Source organism: Chroicocephalus ridibundus, chromosome 5 (genome assembly GCF_963924245.1).
Source record: "Chroicocephalus ridibundus chromosome 5, bChrRid1.1, whole genome shotgun sequence".
NCBI classification, from domain to species: domain Eukaryota; kingdom Metazoa; phylum Chordata; class Aves; order Charadriiformes; family Laridae; genus Chroicocephalus; species Chroicocephalus ridibundus.
In genome coordinates, this window is record NC_086288.1 from 33345775 (window position 1) to 33366108 (window position 20334).

General features: G+C 39.6%; 1 protein-coding gene across 1 annotated transcript in view; it reads left to right on the forward strand.

The window, feature by feature from the left end:
- The window catches only part of SNCA (synuclein alpha), a 72393-nt gene that overhangs the window by 3960 nt on the left and 48099 nt on the right, over positions 1-20334 (forward strand). Inside the window, exons 3-4 of the mRNA XM_063337018.1 lie at positions 4554-4595; positions 12092-12237. Coding sequence (XP_063193088.1) covers positions 4554-4595; positions 12092-12237 — 188 coding nt within the window. The remainder of the gene's footprint in view (positions 1-4553; positions 4596-12091; positions 12238-20334) is intronic.

Consider the following 20334-nt stretch of genomic DNA (forward strand, 5'->3'; position numbering starts at 1 on the left):
TGTGTGTGCCTGGCCGTAGCTGCGTGTGGGGAGCCACGGTTTCCCCAGCTGCAGTTTCAACAGGATCAAGTAGGGTAAGGGGGAAACGAGGAGCTGGGTATTTATCCGTCTACTTCCAAGCAGGCAGCAGGGGCGGCTCCGCTCCTGAGCAGCATTAGCAAAGGCTGGTGTGATAATCTCTCAGCCCTGTAGGCTGGTAATGGTTGCAATGCCAAAGGTGGTGAAACCCCTTTATGATCAGAAGAGAGGGGCAGCACACTGCATTAGAGCTCCTGAAGGTTTCTCACTCCCTGTCTTTATAGTTGGGTTTTCAGATAAAAATTTCACAGCTGGATTATGCTGTGAAAGCTGCCTGACATCTTGCAAAAAAGCCAAACAAACCCAAACCCTAGCAAAATTGGGCTGAGAGCAACCTGTTAATCGTTTTCAGTTTCAAGAGTCAGCTCCATAACGTTCAGCCTTCCATTGCTGCTGGAGAATTAGTAAGATGCAAAATCTTTGGTCCAGATCCCCCAAGTGATGTAGTCTCCCACTGAAATCCATGGAATTTGTGTAAATATGGAAAACATCTGGACCTTTCTGTTAGCCACTGTTAGCTGTTATGTGAAAGATTGTAACATAATTCTACCTGGTAAGAGTTCTATTAACAAAAGCTGCTGCTTGGGATGAAATGTGGGGTTTGGGTTTTTTGTTTGTTTGTTTTTTCCGCAAAAAGAGTTCCCTTTGGCACAAGGGGAAACTTAGAGCTCTGACGGAGTGGAGGAGTAACTGGGGATTTTTTCCCTTCTCCATGCTGAAGTCTGTTCTTTCTTCCCTCAGTCCAGTGTCTTTGTCCTGCTTTTTAATACCCAAGATACTGTTTAATACAGTCTATAGTGTGTTTTTGCGCTTTCAGGTGTTTTTTTTTCCCTAAACTCCTTTGCTGATGTAATTCAGCATTGGCCAGCTGGAATCAGTGTCTCTGTCTTGACTCATACAAGCACAGCCATCAGGACCTTTCTTGCTGTCAAACAATGGCCTGATTGTCGATTAGAAAGGAGGACTGGGGCTCAGTGGTCCTGTGCTGCATCGTGTGTTCTGTAAATTTAAAACTGTGTCTCCATATACCCTTCAAGAACTGTTGGTGTGAAGCAGTGAGGAAACGAGAGCTAATGCTTACCCCCAGTTGCTTTGAAACCAGGAACTGAGAGTAAGAAGGGTGCTCTTGCTTGCTCAAGAGCTCCGCTGAGCCCTGTGTGTGCTACCAGAGAGCTGAAGTATTTGCTCAATTGACTCTTGAGTGCATGTTCAGTGCTCAGGAATGGACGTTTCCAGTCTGATCATTTTTGGTGTGTTATACCCAGGCGGAAGAAAGGAATAGTTTATCAGGAGTTGGATGACTAGCAGATGAGTTGTTTACTACTCCCTGCGCTTAGCTGGCAAGTGGCCTTCGAGTAGAACAGTGCAGTCATGACCTATTTGGCAAGACCATCCAAATTCCTCTGCTGCACTCTCTTTTCATAAGGTTTCTTATTTTCCTTTGGTAGTAGAAAAGCCAGTGGAGTAGTCGAGGGACTCAAGGTCTGTCTGGTGGAATAATGAGCTTCAGCACTTGGGGCTAATTGTTCTCCTTAGACAATGATTTGTCCTTCCCCTCATTTGGGTTTATGTCTTGCTGTCTTTAACCAGCTCTGACTAAGCAACCTGAATCTCAGGGAGGGCTTGCTTGGAATAGTCTGTCTCTCAAAAAGCCTGGAAATGAGTGCATTGCCAAACTGCTGTTATATGCTTTCTTTTTGGCATAATGATGGTGATGATAATAAATAATGAAATGAAGAGAGTCTATTGTATTTTTTTTATAATTACAAAAAGGCAAAAATTCTGGTTTTGGCTTCTCCCTCCCCTTGCACAAATGTGTATTCCAGCACGGAGAAGTAGCATTACAGTGCACTGCTATTGCTCCTGCATCACCTAAGTGGTGTAGGTCGGTGTCAGGTTCCTTGGTCTTTCTGTTACCCCTACTCTGATTCCTCTGTTCCCTTTGTTATGCAGGGTACAATGAGCAAGATTATTGATATTTTGGGAATGCCAGAATGAAAGACAGCTAGTTTCTCTCAGAAACAATGTGGATGACCAGCTTTCCTTTGTTGCCAGTCAGAAGTCGTCCTACTGAATTCAACTGTTGTTATTTATAGGCCTGTTCTGGCAGATCCGAACGTACTTCTAGATCCTGTTGTAGCTGTGACTGCAGAAGCAGCTACTTCCATGCAAGTGTGCAGTAGTGGGGCAAATAGTAGTGAGCTCTAACATATGCTGTAAGGTCTGGACCACCACTTAGCTGGTTGTTTGCCAATTAATGGATTTGGCTATACATATCTCTGTTCTGTTTGGGTCTGCAAGCTGAGCTTTCATTAAAGAAAAGCCTGTCTTCCGCTAACAGAAAGAGGCTAGCATTTCTGTGTTAGTTGTTGTTATAGCAGTGTTACATCATGGTAAATGAAGTAAGAATCAACTTGCATATGTCCCTCCGGAGATATGTGCATTGCAGAGGTCCTCAGGGAGTTCTGTCGTACCATCCATCTCTTACCAGCCCCAGGGAACCGAGTACTTGCTATTCACAGGTTTCCATGTGTTTAATAGCATGGCTTGCAGACAATAACTTCAACAAGATGAATGAGATATTGGCCAGGTCTAACAATGCATTTAAAAGCATATGCTTAATATTAAGTGTTCTGCTAGACACACTGTAAGCGTGAAATGGTGTTTAGTCTCTTTCTAGAAGTCAGTAGAACCATTCTCTGCTTGGATTCCAGTATGTGTCCCAAGTGCTTTGCTTTTTAGGTCTCATGGTGCCACAAAATTGAGAGCCAAGGTCCTAAAACAAGTTCTTAGAACCTTGGATTTAGTAAAATGAATGATTCTTTCAATGGTAAACATTTTCAATGAGAGAAAACAAGCTTTTTAAAAGAGAAAATCACAATAAACCGGGGGGTGGGGGAAGAAGTCTCAGCTGTTTAACCTCTTTTTTAGCTAGTTAAAGGAACATGTCATTTTACTTGATGCAACATTTTTTCCTGTTATTTATCATGGATTGTTTTTCTGCTCTTGTTCATGGGTAGCGCAACCTTTTCAATGCTGTAATCAGTCTTATAGTGCCACAAATAGCTTAAGTTCCATAAATTGGCACTAGTAGCAAGTATGACATATTGATGAATGAACTTGTATTTCAGTGTATTATTGTAAAGAATTGTGGACAAAGTTGCTTTCTTCTAATATATTTCTGCTCATACATTTCCTTCTAATATATTTCTGCTTATATTAGTTTGTATATGATTTAACACATAGTGTTAAGGTAAAATTATATAGATGTGAGAAGTCTGAAGTCAGAAATATAAATTATAATGTCTCAAATACTGAATGACATACAGACAAAAAATTGCCTTACAAATAAGGTAATTTCTGTGTTGATAATAAAATAAAAAAAAAAAAGTCATCTTATCTCTGGCAGACTCGGGTAAGGTGATAAACTAGGAGCCATAAACTCTGTCTCTGACACTTAATTGCACATTGTTGGGGATCATAGTCCACAGATGGATACTAATCCCTGAAATGTAGCCAGATTATAAAACCTGTCAAGGACAAGTAGAGCTTTGGTAGGGAAAAAGACATGTAGTTTCGTTTCCAACAGCAACATGTGCTGATTTGTTTCTCTTCCCGTTGAAGACATGAGAGATTCTTCCCTTTCATGCAGCATGGAAAAAAGTCATGATATTTTTACATGGGTGTTCCAGAAATAGGTTTGGTCTTCAGGCTGGCAGTTACATCACTTACACAGGTCTTGTGTTTTGTCTCAGTCTCGGCTCTAGTACTAGCTCTATGTTGCTGTCTGCAGAATATTTGCATGAGTTGTCACACCTGCCTGTGACAAGGAGGATGCTGAGACGCAGCAGACATTAGGTTTGACCCTGGTGGCATTTTCATGTTTGAATCCTATCTACCATTTAATGTTTCCCCTTTGCATTAATTTTTGTCTAAATCTGGCTAGCACTTCCAGCTCCCTGGGGTTTTAACCTCTAGGCCTTTCTGTAGTTCAGTAACCGTTGTCAATCCCTGCAAAATGAGATCTGGATAAAAGTTTTAAGATGAAATTTTAAGGATCTTCTGGAAACTTTGGCTCTGATCTTCTGCAAATGCATGCATGAGTCTCATTAGGATGTTAACTGTAACATGTTTTCTGTGTGGAGTCATCCGTGTGAGTTTGCAATGTGGGAGGCTTAATTAACATGGCTATTAAGAAAATGGCAAGGAAGTCAGTATGTACAAGAAATAAACTGGAGAAGAGTTTCCAGTATTATTCCCATTTCCACAGTCAATATACATTCATGCAGTTGCTCTTTATTGATGGTTTTGCCCTTTCCCTTAGCTTGAATGTCTCTTGAATTAATTTTAATAATCTTAAGAAATACCGTATCCAACTGTATGTAATCTATATATTCATCCCCCTTTATCATCCATCTAGTCTTTGCCAGGACTTAAGAACATGTATTTTCAACTTAATATTGTTCTTTGTTTAGGTTCCAGGACCAAGGAAGGAGTTGTTCATGGTGTCACAACAGGTAAGACAATTATTTCTTATTTTCAGATGCTTCCCTATGTTTAACCAACTGTTTAGCTGTTAAAAAATCTGTATATTTTTTGAGGCCACTCTAGTTTATGAATGATAGAAAAAATAGAAAAATAGAGAGGCAGAAGGCAACATTCCTTTTGTCAAAATGCATACACTGTTTTACAATCAAATATGTAAATTTAATGTAGTTGTTTCTACGTGAGAAGGGTTTTTTGAGGGATGTTCTGAATCAAAGTCAAGTTGTACTATATGAGCCAGGAGAGACTAACGAAACCAGATTCCTAAACAGAAGGCAATAACTTGCATTTGCAGAAATAGATAAATTGAGGGTTTTTCTCTTGTTTGATAATTGCTGAAGGTAAAATATTCTGTGCTGGAATGTTATAAATTAGTTGGTGCAAAAAAGTGAAGTCTTTCTTAATTTTATTTTATTTTTTTTGCTGTGAAGAACTTCAACCTATAGGAACTGAAAGCCAGGCTTGGGTGTCCAGGTTTGTCTCCTTGGGATCTGAGGAGGCAGAAAAGTGGGAGTGGAGTTGAGAAGAGGAATACCACTGGAGGAGGACTTTGAAAGGCAAAGTAGGGAGGCACTTGGGCATGTGTCAGGAGGATTTTAAACTGCTGATTTCAGAGCTCATAGTCAGAAAGGACCAATGCTAGTGGATGAGTCAGGAATTACTGCAACAAATAAAGGAGGGGAAAATAATGTAGAAGGAGCCTCCTTCATACAGTAGGGACTGTAAGAGCTAGGTAGAAAGAAAGAGTCCCAGGGAGTGTTTGCAGTTAAGGCAAACAAGATCAGCAGCATTTCCACGCGTAAGTCTTTTAGACTATCTATAGTGAAGCTGGGATGCAAAATGGAGTTTCACCTTTGCAGACGCTAACTCAGCCCTGCTGTACAATCGCTGCTGTTAACTGCAGTCTGTGTGATGATACCCAGGCTCTGGGTTGATGAAGCGCATGATGAGATAGAAAAGGAGGAACCTGTGTAAGCACCCTTACCAAGGGCACATCAACCGACCCCTCGCAGTAAGACCTGCATTAAGACCAGCGCTGAGAAGAAGCAACAGCAAGTTATGGTCATCGGTGAACTCCCTCCTGAGCAGAATGGAGGCACCCATTTGCAGACCAGACCCTATTTTCAGGGAAGTTTGCTGCCTCTCTGGGGCATAAAAGGTTCAGGAGCACAGGTAGTTCTTTCCTCAATCCTCCCGGTAACGGGGAGAGACTTTGGAAGAAACAGGTGTGCCCAAGACATCAATACCTGGCTCCAGGACTGGTGCATTTGCCAGGGTTTTGGCTTTTATAATCATGGAAGAGTCTTTAAAACACAAGGTATGCCAGGGCCTGATGGGATCCACCTGTCCCTGTGAGGAAAATGTGTCTTTGCTGGTAAGCTGGCAGGACTGATTGAAAGGGCTTTAAACTGGCACATCTGTGGCTGCAGAGAATTCCGTGTGAACTTGATACCCGAGTATCACCTGTGCTCTTAGTGGTTCTTCATCCCAGCCCAAGGTCTGTTTCCAGCAGCACGGAGATAGCGCGGTTTCAGGTGAGGTGCGTTTGCTGCGCCTGCAGCCGTGCGGCCACTGCCTCACCACCCCCTCCATTCCTGATCCTCGTGACACCTCAGTGTGTCCCACTGGAGCTGGTGGGGTGGGAAGGTGGAAAGGAAATGGCCTACAGGAAAGAAACAAATTCCAGAGTTTCAAGAAAAACTGATTTGAGTTTCTCGCAGTTATTAGGGTTTTGAAAGGTTTTTTAGAACTGCCTAATCTCTCAGTAGCAACAGCACTTTCAAACTTTGAAGTTAATGCCGGGCATGTATGTCCATATTGGCATTTATACACTGGGAAAGAGTAAATCTGCATTTTTAAATTGATTTGCAGGGATCATTGTAGGTATGAACTGAAACCATTAACCAATAATTTGTAGTAAGTGGCAAAATGAATTGAAGTCTTTGATCTCTACAGAGTGCAGGAAAACCTCAGCTGACCATAGTGCATTGAATAGAATCTGTAATTTTCTGCTGTAGAATACAGGACTTCTGCAGAAAATGCGTGGTCAAGAAATTTAAAGTGGTTTTTCCCCCTAAGAAGTTAGAAATCAAATAAGTAAGGGAGTAGAAAAGGATTTCTTTCTTTTTGTTCTGTGTACAGTGGTGTTATCATTCCCCTGTGCTCACATAAGCCAATGCAAAGGATAAACAACTGTAGGTAAACTTAGCTTGGCAGTACTTAATATCACAACCCAAATGACTGAGAAATCAGTCAAGAGTATTTTTAGTAACAAAACTGAACAGAGTATCTATGGTAGTCCTTCAGAGTTTAACCTCGGACTGAACACGCATGTGGTTGTTAAGAGGTTTGAAATCTCAGCTTGTTAGACCTCAATTAAGAGAAATGTTCTGAGGGATTGTGACCCTGTAACCAGTAGAGGACTGCAGTAGAATGAGATCTGAGGCACGTATATCTAATGTCATCACAGATGTGGGAACAGCAACTGACAGCGCCAGCAAGCAAGTTGATAGAGGTGATGTTCACCACGCTGGGCTTTGGTAGGATAAAAGTCAAGGGCATTTGGGCATGTAGGAAACTTGCTGAAGGACTGGGACTCTATAGTGGGCTAGCTTAGTGGGGAACCATGAGTATCCATGTTGATCTGATTGCAATATGCGTAGTGAGATGGGACATTTTAAGTAGATGAATAGAATTTTTGACAGGTTTGAAAAGATGTAAATTTTCTTCTGGAAGATACAAAACAGACTACGAAACCAAACATATGGAGAGCACATCTGTTACCTGCTGTGCCTATGAATAGAAACTTCAGATGAGTTACTGGGAATTTTAGGCAAAACAGTGGTCGGTCCTCACCCGCTTTAGGAAAAGGGTGACACAAAGTGAAACACCCAAAGCTTGGGAATAATGGGTACTGTGCCACAGTTTGCTTCCTTCTGGCTTATTAAACTCTTTGAAAGAAGTTTGGCTGTTGAATGAAAATGGAAAATGAATAGAGGACATGCAGGTTAACGTGTGGCTGTGAGAAGAGGAGACCTAATGCAGAATCCAGGAGTACGGTTTCTAAAATGAAACAGTATGGGCTTGGTAGTGTAAGAACAGAGGAATTGCTTGGGCACATATTCTGAAAATAAAAAAGATTTTAAAATTGCAAGTCTGTTAAGAGTTGTTCTGGCAAGCAGAAAAGGTATGTAAAAACAGATTGGGGCTGAGATATAATATGAAGACACTGAGGAATGCTAGTGAAGTTTTTTTAGAACTCAAATTCATTTAAATCAACGCTGTTAAAGTTGATATGACAAAGCTGCAGTTGTAAGGACCGACTTGCCTCTTTTCGTAGGACTAGGAGTTCACAAGTTCTGGTGATTTTATGGTGCATCAGTGTGTTAATATCATGTGAAACAACACGTTTTGTTATGTGACTAAAAATGATTCAAGAGGTTGGAGACAGTCAAATGCAAACTAGAATCACAGATCAAAATGAGTGTGTGCTCACAGTTGTGCAGTCAGTCCTTTCTCACTGTCTGAGTTCCAAGGTCTTGCTGGCTTTGCTATTTTTGAATAGGCTGTGGTTTAAAACCTGTTGCTGGTAAAGGGACTGAGCTGACACACCTCCAAGTGCTAAACAACTAAATAGACTTTTCGGTCAGTTGCTTTCCAAACCCAAAAATATTAAACTGAGATGTTTCTTGCTTTAAACAAAGTATGACCTGATTGTACCAGGTTTAGTGGCATTGAGACACTGTAAAATGAGGATACCAGGCTGTGATTCACAGGAGTACAGTAAGTGTGTTTTTTGTCAGGTCACTCTTTCCCAGAAGTTCTAAAGATGAAGCAGCTTTGCTTATTGGTTTTAGGGGGTGTTAGCTTATAAATCTGACTTGGCTTGCCTAATTAACGTTTCTACTGGCCTTTGATATTTAGTGCAGTAAGAGTAATTTCATTAATTCAGAGAAATCCTGTGGTTTTAATCTCCTTTTATTGTTCAAAATTCTTCAAGCAACTAATTCTCATTCTTAATGGCTCCAAAGTTTTCACATTGATAGCGTTATGTTACGCAGTTGTCTATAATAAGTAGAGAAAAGAAAGATTCAATGCTAATAATTTTTGTAGAGTGCTGTAATCAGTATTAGAACTTCAGTTTCAAAGTTAGCCTTGGCATGGTCATTGTAGACAATCCCAGGATCATTTACTGGAATGGGCAGTCTCTGCATAGATGGACAGAAGTAATCAGGCCAAAGCACGGCAGAGCCCTGTAGAAGCTGATTTACTGTTTCTCAGCACTGTGATGCAAAGCAGACATCAACTTTACAAAGACTTAATGGCTTAAGATCATTAAACAACCTGATATTCAGATTAATGTAATTAGTTGGTATCAGCCCCCTGCATTCTGAACAGATTTGTTTGTGCACGCTTAATACTTTTCCCCTGTTACTACTTAGTGTAAGCAATAAAGTACATGAGACTGGAAACCTGTTTTGTTTTTTTCTTTTCCCGTCACTAGAGTTCCAGAGCTGAAGGGTCACCGGGCTGGAGCTTATTTAGAGAGTCACTCTGGTAATAGGAACTTTGATAGTGTTTAGGTATACATTAGAGACACACAGGAAGACTCTCTCTTTTTCCTACTAGTGTTGAGTGCTTTTGCAAATCTGTGCTAGGTGTATAGTTTGCTGGATTTATCTTCATGGCTCCAATTTCTGAAGCAGTGTATGAGAGATCTTTCAGGGTACCTCCTGTGATAGCTTTCTTAGGCTATGTCTGGAATAGAAGTAATCTTAAATATACTGCTTTTATTACTGTTATTGGTACTTGTTGTTCCAGTAACAGTACTATCAGCCTGATTCTTTGCTTTTTCGTTTTGTTTGCATGTACTAAGCCTTTCCTAGGATAACATATTTCTGGGAGGAGAAAACAGACTTCAGACAGAGCTTTCCCAAAACACTCTAATTGTGGGAAGGGCAGCCACTGGATAGTTGCTCTTGGTAGGTGGTTGTGCTTTCCATGACAAAATAGTCTGAGAAATGTGGGTTTTATTAATGGCATCAGAATCTGGTGCATCCATCGTGCACCCAGTTTCACTGTATTTCTTGATATCTTGCTTTTGAGGTGCAGGTTTTTTAAGATCTTGAGCTGATGAAACTAATTCTGGCTATTGACAATGAACGCAGTGCAGCCATGCTTTCTCATTTTATCAGAAGGGAGGAGCCCGCTTGAGAGCAGCTGAACATGTGATCCTTTGTCACCGTCAAGCCTGATGAATTTGTCTTTTTAAATGTTCTGCCACTCAGTGTATTTTGGAAATGGGAGTTTTCAAAACAGTGTGTGTTGCTGCCATATAAAAAATTAACAGAAGAAAATGTATATAAAAAGGACCTTGATTTATGTATCTTCTGTTGGTTTTGTTTTCTTTTTTTTCCTTCTCTCCCAGAAAAGGAACCAGACAGAGGAGAAACAAAAAACAATATTGAAACTTACCCAAAACACATCTCTCCTTTTTTCTTTTCTTTCTTTTTTTTTCCAGTTTCTTGGGGAATATCACTTCCTTTAAAACTGATTTTTGCAAGATGATACTTTTTACATAGCTCTGTTTGAGATTTCTTCTAGACATTCTAAAGAATATCAAAGTGTTAACAATTTTCTGTCTTATAATGTTGCTCAGTTTGTTTCTGAAAGACTCCATGCATGATCAGATTTTAGTATTCTTTGGAAGATATGATGGATTACAAGGACACACACCTTAAGATACATGTTTGCAAGAACTAGTGAAAAACTTCCTGTATAGATGTCATGTGTAGAATCCAGAGCTTTTGTTGTCTGTAGCTAGTAATATTCAAATGAGTCATCTTCATGGATGTCTTCCTGCACTTACTAGCCTAATGTGAAACCTTCCCTCAGGGTAACATTTGCTTTTTAGCAAAACCCACTTGACTTTTTTTTTTTTTCTGGAAAAAGCATGTCAATAGAGTACTGGAGGGCTACAGTGAAATTTCTCATGAATTTGTATCTTATTAGCATGTATAGGTTGGAAGATCTTTGGAACAGACTGTTTTTCTGTTTCTAGTATCAGACAATGCTGAAGTCCGTTGCTGTCCTGCTCTATAATGAAAGCTCCTGAGTTTGGTCATAATAGAGATAATACTCAATTGGTTACTAATTTTTCGCTTTAACTTAGTTAGAATGAGCATTAAATGATCTGCCCCCATTTTCAGTCAGCAGATATTTACTAGTTGGGTCATTAATAAAAGTCACTTATTAGGCACATTGTTTACCTTTCTAACAACTTTTCCTAATTGTTGTTGCTTAATGTCAGTCATTGCAATCTATGCTGTGTGCCCTGTGGTGTGGACAGATGATAATCTGTATGTAAAGAATTAAAGAAATCTAATTTATCCATAGAAAGTCCTCTCTGTATGTGCTTCCGAAAAGAGTCTCTGAAAGGGTGGCCTATCTGCCAAGCAGACTCCATCCCATGCTCATAAAGGGTGCAAATAGAGTTATGAATGCATTTTATGGATCAGATGGGGTTTGGGCTGGAGGAAAGTATAGGATTAGTTAGAATTACAAAGTTATATGCTGGACACTTTTGAAGAAAAGCCCCTTATTTAGATGAGTAAATGTGTTTTTTTTTTTCTGAAAATCTGTCTGTGTAACTTTAAGGCCTGAAGTCATCTCTTTTTGTAGTGCGGTTTCAGTATAGTGCAAGCCGCTGTCAGAAAGAGCCCTTGGGGATGAATGAGCAGAAAGAACCCACTAATATTCTGAAAGGTAGAATGGCAACTGCTGATGTATATGTAGGCTAAATGAGTTGTTGTTTCCCTGGGGCTTTGAAGTTAGCTATTAATCCAGTTTGCTTTGCTGTCTTTGGCATTCAGTCTATTGTAGATTAGTATGTTACGGATGGACGCATCAGCAGTGAGGCAAAAATCTCACAGAACCAGATATAAAGTTGTATTAGAAATTCTCTGAGCAACAGTAGCTCTGCTTATTAATCAAGTATATTTTAAAAAGTAAAAATAGAATAATAATCAATGGCTTTTGAGTCTAGTGTAAATATTGTCTTCCTTGCCCTGTAACATGCAGCAAGTGTTTGGTGGACTAACTGGAATACATTTCCAAACTGGGATATATTGAATGCAATTATTATATATCACATAGTGTGTTGGGCATAATAAGGGCCTTAAGTAATGACTTGTCTCCCCTTAAGTACAGTTAGACATGAATGAAAGTGTCAAATGTCTTTCATGTGAAAGAAATTGAGCCGGAATAAGGTTTGTTTTTTTTTTACCTCTGCTGCTCCGGTGTTACCGGATGGACAGTCTCATTTCTTAAGATCCACTTGGGGTGCACAAAGTGTAAGTGGCCTTATGGCTGTTCATGATGTTGAGCTGTCAGTGATAGCTAAGATTCTCTGAAAAACTTAGAGCTCCCAGAGCTGTAATGTGGTTTTCCATCTTCTGCATCTCCTCAGTGGCCGAGAAGACCAAAGAGCAAGTGTCTAATGTTGGGGGAGCTGTGGTGACAGGGGTGACGGCGGTGGCCCAGAAGACAGTGGAAGGAGCAGGGAACATTGCTGCAGCCACTGGCTTGGTGAAGAAGGATCAGTTGGCCAAACAGGTTTGTTTATTTACAGTCTTTTCCAAATGGAGAGGTGAACGATGAGTGGCCTCCCTGAACTGGTGGGCAGATGGAGTGTTTCCTTTTGTGTCTGTCAGTGGTATGAATGCAGGATGATTTGTGTTACGCTAAACAAATGAGCAGCAAAGAAAATATCTGCTGTTTATAGCTTGTATTTTGTGTGACCTTCAGGATTTGGCACTTGAGTAGGACTGGGCATCTAGTTTTACTGTTCTGCAGAGTCTTATCAAATGTGGATTGCTTTAAATATGTTTAAAGTGTGATCTAGTAGTGATTCTGAACTCAGCAGCCTCTCATGGGGGGCCAGCAGCTGGAGGATCACTGTATGGTTGAAGGGGAAGATAACTATTTTTCCAAATAACTGAGGATTGAAAAGTTACCTGCTAGACCTGAAAGGTCAAACAGTGAATCCCAGGTTAACAGCACAATTTGTATCCTCTGCAGATGAAGAGCAGAAGGGATCACGTACCAATCCACTGATGGGTTAGATACATCGCATTTAACATCAAGATCTATTTGGAGAGTTGCTATCTTCCATTAATATAGTGACACCAACTCAAAACCGCCTCCGAACTACTCTGAACTCTTCAGATTAAATTTGCTCTAGCTCATACTATAAACCAGCCTGTGCATACTTTTCATTTCAACACCAAGGTGAACATTAAGTTATTTGCACAATACCAAGAGTTACTACACTTTTATTGCTGATACACTGCAGTCATATTCTTTCACTTATACTAGGTGAAAAGTGACCCCAGATAGGTGGTGGGAATGATGCTTTCCAAAATGTGTATAGTGTTGTTTGGAAACAAAAATAACCGAGAAAAGACAAATAGCTCCTTTTTGTACTGTTTTCTGTATGAACATTTAAGTGTTAGGAAAAAAATAAGATTATGAAGAATATTAGTATTTGCACAAAAATATGGGTGTTATGTGGATTCATCACGAAGAAGTTCTATGGTGTAGCTTATTTCCAGTTAGCATCCAGAGGAGCTGTTAAAATTGAATCCTTAAACTCTTTTTTTATCCTTATTGAAGTGTATTCCTGTCTGTCTGACAAATACTATTGGTGCTTTAGTTTGGGAGGAAAAAAGGGGTATTACATTGTGGTAGGCATTCGCTCCACTGTGGTGGATTGGTCTTGAAAACATCTCACAAGCGATTTTGTTCTCTTTCAAAGCAGTTTTCCTGGGGGGCTTTTTAGTCCTTTTTTTGTTCAGTGATAAGTAAAATGTTGCTTTTGATGTGCCCGTGGTCCTTTGTAAAAGCTATGTTGAAGATTTACAAAATCGTATGTCTAATGAACTGCCAGGGGATACATGAGTATTGCATGGCCACAGTAGTCTATACCCTTAGCTTATGCTAAAGCTCTTTCGTAGTTTTAAGCTGAGAATATTCTTTTCTGTTCATAGGTCTTTGAACCCTTTAGTCAGTGTCATAAGGATCATCATTGCTGTAATACGCAATTGCGTACTTTAGTGTGGACCATACCTAATATTTTTTGATTTTAATATTAATGTATACATATAGATCCTTATAAGGTATGAAGCAAATCTCTGCTGACTTTCATTTAATTCTGTTCTGTATATTGTAAAGCTTAAATATGAGTCATGATGTCTGTAACAGAATAAAATCACATCTGTGAAATTACAGAACATCCATAATGTACATGCATATTATTCCACAGGCCTATAAATAGCATAATTATTCTGAACCAGTGCTTTGTTCTTTAGATACGCAAAACCATTCATTTGATTCTTGATACTGGTATTTTTAAACTAAGATTCTCAGTCACGTATGCATTATAGCCATCTAACTGATTAGTATCTGTGGCTCTGAATGGACTGCTCTACGTCTCTGTCCCTTATTGGTTTCACAAGGGATAAATAGCCATTTCAAAAACGTTAACATCAAAATTCAGTCATGTAAATATATTCTACAACGTAGTATTTCTGCATTTCTGTGCAGTTCAGAGATACATGAGATTGATTTTGCTTGGATTTTCCAGGTAAACCGACAGTTGGGTGGAGGCCAAGCGTGGGCATTCAGAATACCAGTGGGACACAGGTGCCTTGTAGGAAAGAGGGTGGGTCTTTCTGAAATAAGAGAAGGTACTAACCAGACATACAATCAAAATATCTATGTAACTTTGTGGTTTTTATCTCTATGAGGTTATGTCTCTTAAGGCTGTGATATCTTTAGTTTACTCTAAACTCTGAATAAGAGATCACCAAGCAAATAATGACAGGACCAGAGGAAATGGTCTGAAGTTGCAGCAGGGGAGGTTTAGATTAGATATTAGGAAGAATTACTTTACTGAAAGAGTGGTCAGGCACTGGAACAGCCTGCCCAGGGAGGTGGTGGAGTCACCATCCCTAGAGGTGTTTAAGAAACATCTAGATGTGGCACTTCAGGGCATGCTCTAGTGGCAGAGATTGTAGGTTGTTTGGTTGGACTCGATGATCTCAAAGGTCCTTTCCAGCCATGAAGATTCTGTGATTCTGTGATCACAACTAGCAAATTCATTGATTGAGCTTGAGTATGGCTAGCAGTGCATTTGGCAGGTTATTCTTCCTATAGACATCTATTTGGCATTCTCCTAAGTCAAATACCTGTGTATCCTGTGCGCAAGATGAACGCTTACCTTGATTACACAGTGTAAGCAAGTCATGGGCTTTAACAGGGAATTGCAAATAAAGCTTATCCATTAAAAGTGAATAGAAGCATGATTACAAACTGTTTCTCCACGGAAGACTAAAAGGCATTAGCCAATAATGTATTATTTTAGTTGGCTTCTAAACTTGTAACAAATAATTTCTTCCAGTTTACATGGACCTGCATAATTGAGTCCAGGTTCCCCAGCTAAATGTAGCAAACAGTGACCTCCTGAGGCCCCTTCCAACCCAAATTGTTCTGTGAATTGCCATAAACTCAGCCTCATGGCAACTGGAGGAGTTTGCTTATTTGCCATAAATTCTAGGATTGGGGCCTGTGAAATAAATATGATCACCTGCTTCCAAACATGGGTCTGGAAGCCAACCTAAACTAATGGGTATTGCTGGGATCTGCTGCTAGTGATCTGCTCACCTGCATGAAAGCCTGTAGTCTTGTGAGGTGACGGGCATTTTTCTTGTGCCGTGATGGAAGTCTGGTTTTGACTTTAAACGCAGTGAAAGCAGCTGTAGCGTTTGTTGTATTGTTGTATATCCTGTGGATACAACAATATGCAGGTTGGATGGGGCTTTTAGCAACCTGGTCTAGTGGAAGGTATCCCTGGCCATGGCAGGGGGTTTGGAACTAGGTGATCTTTGAGGTCCCTTCCAACTTTAAGCATTCCATGATTCTATAATATTTATGCAAAGGAAACAATAAACAGATTCTTGGCAAAATGCTTTCTTGAGAAGTTTGTCTGAGGTTGCCTGGTGCCACCTTTAATACTGGCATGCTTCGGACCATGAAGAACAGGTTTAACCATCCAGCTGAGGCCAGGCTGGAGGGCTGCTGTCACATCACAGTGTCACCTACTCACCCTGGGCAGTGCAAAGTGACAGCTGAGACTAGTGAGCGACAGGGCTGATGTGACAGTGCCCATCTGAGCACTGCCTGGGGGACTTACATTTTGGCAGAAACTCAGTGCTTAACACAGAAAGGGTGGCAGCAGCTTGTAGGCTTGTATTCATTTTAAAAGAGTTAACATACTGCAAGTAGTGTTTTAACAATGACAAAACAAATCTTATTTAGATTCCAAAAGTTCTTTTATGCATTGCCAGTATGCATCTATTAAAAAAAAAATTCTAATGCACGCTAGCATTTAGCATAGAGCCTATTAAAAATGGATTAACTTTTTATAAACTAGTTGTAAATTTAAGCTGAATTTTAAAAATTAAAATTTTAAAAATAATAATGCTGTTATTTGTAATCATTGGGACTCTTCCTGAAAGCAAAAAAGAAGTTGCTTCTTTTTCATGCTTTCTTCTCTCTGTTAAGAGAAGGTAATAAACTGAAGTACTGGGTTATACAGATAAAACGTTTGCTTTAAATTTATTCTGTGCCTGTGCGTGTTTTATTTCTGTGTACAGTGAGAGTATGCTTTTAAATTACTTGAGTAAAAAAAAAAAAGGCAAGATTAATGATAATTACGTTTACTGTAGAAATGAACATGTTTTTTTCTAAGTTAAGAAAGCTGTGAAATCCTTTGAATATTCTATTTTCAACTCAGCATAAGCGTATAGATCCAGATAGTATGGAGAGGTACTAGCTAGTGGATACCTAGTGTATAATACTGCCTGAGGACAAAATATGGATTATAAAGTTTATTATTTTCATATAGGTAATTAACTAATTGAAATTCTTAACCTCATTAAATTCATGTTATTTGGTTCTCTAGTAGCTCAAGAACAAATCTCTCCGTAAGTTCTATGATTTTTGTGGTGAATAATTTTATCTATACTGTTATAGCACCAAAAATCCCACTCAAGCTGAAACCTCAAGGTACTTGAAGTACTACGCAAAGATTTTTCTGTGCTGTAGGTCTTACTAAAGCAAATAGAATAACAGGCCTTGTCCTTACCATGTTTAGCATCTATATGGATCGTGTTTGGTATCTGTGTGCGCTAAATACTTTTTCTTTCTAGAGTGTCTCTTAATTTAACACATTTACAGTAAATAGCACTGTAAACACAAACATAAAATTAACAGTAGCAGAGAACATATAGATAGATAATATACTGTTGTGGTTTAATCCCAGCCAGCAACTAAGCCCCACACAGCCACTTGCTCACTCCTGGAGAAAATCAGAAGAGTAAAAGTGAGAAAACTTGTGGGTTGAGATAAAGACAGTTTAATAGGTAAAGCAAAACCCGTGCACCCAAGCAAAATAAACCAAGGAATTCATTCACTGCTTTCCATTGGCAGGCAGGTGTTCAGCCATCTCCAGGAAAGCAGGGCTCCATCGCGCAAAATGGTCACTTGGGAAGACAGAACACCATAACTTCGAATGTCTTTCCGTTCCTTCTTCTCACCCCAGCTTTATATGCTGGGCATGACATCATACGGTATGGAATATTCGTTGGGTCAGCTGTGTCCCAGCTTCATGTGCACTCCCAGCCTACTGCTGGTGGGGTGGTGTGGGGAGCAGAACAGGCCTTGACTCTGTAAGCACTGCTCAGCTGAAACTGAAGCATCCCTGTATTATCAACACTGTTTCCAGCAAAAATCCAAAACATAGCCTCATACTAGCTACTATGAAAAAAATTGACTCTACCCCAGTCAAAACCAGCTTATATATTTACATCGCAGGTAATATAACTGATTGGTTTAATTACCAAACTTTCAGGGAAAAAGAAAACTGGTAGTGGGAAGACTGTCAATTTAGCCATTAGGCATTTTTTTCCATATAAAATATTATTAAACTTAAAGCCCTTACTAATTGCCTTTAATATGAAAAATAATTTAGAAGAATGAAAGCGATGGTAACTTTGCTTTATCTTCTTCCCCCCCTGTCCCAGCCTACGTATCCTGGGACTCCTTGGAAGCCAAACACTGTCCTAACATAACTGCTCAGTGCAGCGGACCCCACAGGTGTAGAGTATTTCTTGTCTTGTTACTGTTCTTGGTCAGAACAGCTAGTCTTACAAACAACTGAATTTTTCCATTGACCGTCATACATTGCTCAGAGCCAGGGTGAATCCACTTTGGGGAATCACCAGGATCAAATATACCAATACGTAGGAGCCTTTTTCCTCCTTTTTACAAGGAAGCTCCGTGAGACATTGTGCACTGCTGAGAATAAAGACGTAATGAAACACCTTTTAATTTTGATTAAAAGAGAGCAACTCAGTTTTGATTAAGATACCAAGCATCACAGTGTACTCCAGTCAGCTATTATTTGTTCATTTGGGCAATCTTACTGTCAGAAGGAATGCAAATCCTCTAAGTGCCTCCCAAGTTTCATCTCTCTTTCAGTAGCAGAATGGAGGTTTTGTTCCTACTTTATTAAACTCCCATTTTGAAATGCAAGCAATGTCTTATCTTTCAAATATTCCTGTTCTGTCTTGTCGCAAACTAAGATTCCTGAGTGTTCCCCAAAAAAGTGTTAATTATCACCTGTAGTTTAAAAAGAAAAAAAAGCAGAATATGAAGTATTTTTTTGCACTTTACATTTTGCATTTTAAAAATGTAGAGATCTGTTTAGAAAACCTTCTACAGAAATCTTATGTGGAAATGACTAGAAATTTAGGATCGACATTTGGCTTTTACTGAAGTTATCTTGGGTAGCAGTTACTGAAGTTTAAGTGCCTAACATTAAAGTCCCCATCACTCTTTTAGTAGCCCCCTTGCTACCTGCATAGGATATAAATGCCTTGCTTAGTACTTGAAAAAGCTCAAACAGGCATTTTCTCATTTTGTCTCTTTTTATCTCTTTGAGATGTATTTTACATATTTTATTTCCTACTGTGCTAGAATACTGACATGCCACATGGAAAATTCTTGAAACTTTTAAAACTGATTTTTTTAATGGACATTTTTGTAACTAAGGTTCCAGAAACAGGTGTAATTATCGCAAAATTTTGGTTTAGGTGGAACCATGAGTTTTGACAGAATATTAATATCTCCTGGTTTTCTGACCATCTCTACACTCAGTATACTCTACAGAGTGCTTGGCTCATTGGGGAATCACTGTTCTCCATCTTCTTTCCAGTCTGTAGGTGAGTCGATTAATCTTGAAAAGTTCAGCTCAGTAACACAAAGGAAAAGGTACTGAGCATAGGGATCTGATTTACTTCTTCAGAAACAGAGTTATGGAGTTTTTCCACCTTTATGCGATTAGCCATCTGATGTCTCAAAAGGCTAACAGACCCCAGTGAAGAGCAGAACAGTAAGTGCGAGTTACATGAGACATAAACTGTTGTTCTTTTGTGGGAATAAGCAGGCTTATTCATGTCTCCTAGAGCTTATTATGAGGAGAAAGTCAAGCCTTGAATTTCGCAAAGAAACCTTGATAAGGTTTTGGTGTGGCAAATGCAGAAATAGCTTTCACCCTATTAACTTCTGGAGTTGATGCTTTTCTGTAGACACTGCAGAGCAAGCAGGCTGCAGGAGCGCGGCAACATCTAATTGCCCTCCTCAACTACTTCTTGCCATTTATGGCTTTAATATAGGGTCACAGTAGAGAATGGATAAGTTTATGATTAAATATGTGTAATCTAGATCCCTAGCAAACCTGCCACGTGGCCGGAGGTCTAACCCTCTGCACTTGATCCAAGCAGCGCCACTTGTGCCCTACCGTGCAATGCAGAGGGCTGGGATTTTTGGTTGTTCGGGGTGAGCCAGACCATGGTTCAGATGTGACACTCTTGTTTGGTCTGTAGGAGCAATTACAGCAGTACTTTGGAAAGCTTGCATACTGTACTTTCTGGTAAGATAACCAGTAGACAGTGCATCTTCCTCAAGGAAGCCAAAATGTTTTAGATGATGTCTAGAAGAAGGCCTACTCAGGTAGTCACAGCTGACACACAGCTGACACACAACCTCAATCAGACAATACTTGCTTTCAAATTTCAATTTAAATCATAACATGTGAAGAGCACATAGTTTGAATTAGGTTTTACTTTTTCCTTTATCATTTTCTTTCATTAATTTCTTGATGCATGATGTATGAGTGACTGCTGCAAAACAGAAAGGGTATTTAGCAGCAATTGGCGATGTTTCCTTTTTTAATCTATGTAGATGGATTGAGAGCGGAAGAATGAGGAGGGAGATTGCTCAGGAGCTGAAGACCTCTCTTAAGAGAAAGCATTTGTTAGCTGTTTCTTTGAGTTCATGGAGGAAGTGTGACTGTCAGTGAACTGACATATCTCTTTGATTGTAGCGTAGTTGGACTGATTTATTTTAGTAGGGCCTTTCTGACTGGTCTTAGAATTAATGATGGTGTATTTTATTAAAACACCTGTAACAAATCAATTCCGTAAAGCTGATCCATATTCTTGAAACAGGAAACTCTGATTTGTTATAAATCATAAGGCAGCCGTAGGTAGGCTGTATTAAAGTTTTTTGGCTCTGCTTTATGTACACAGT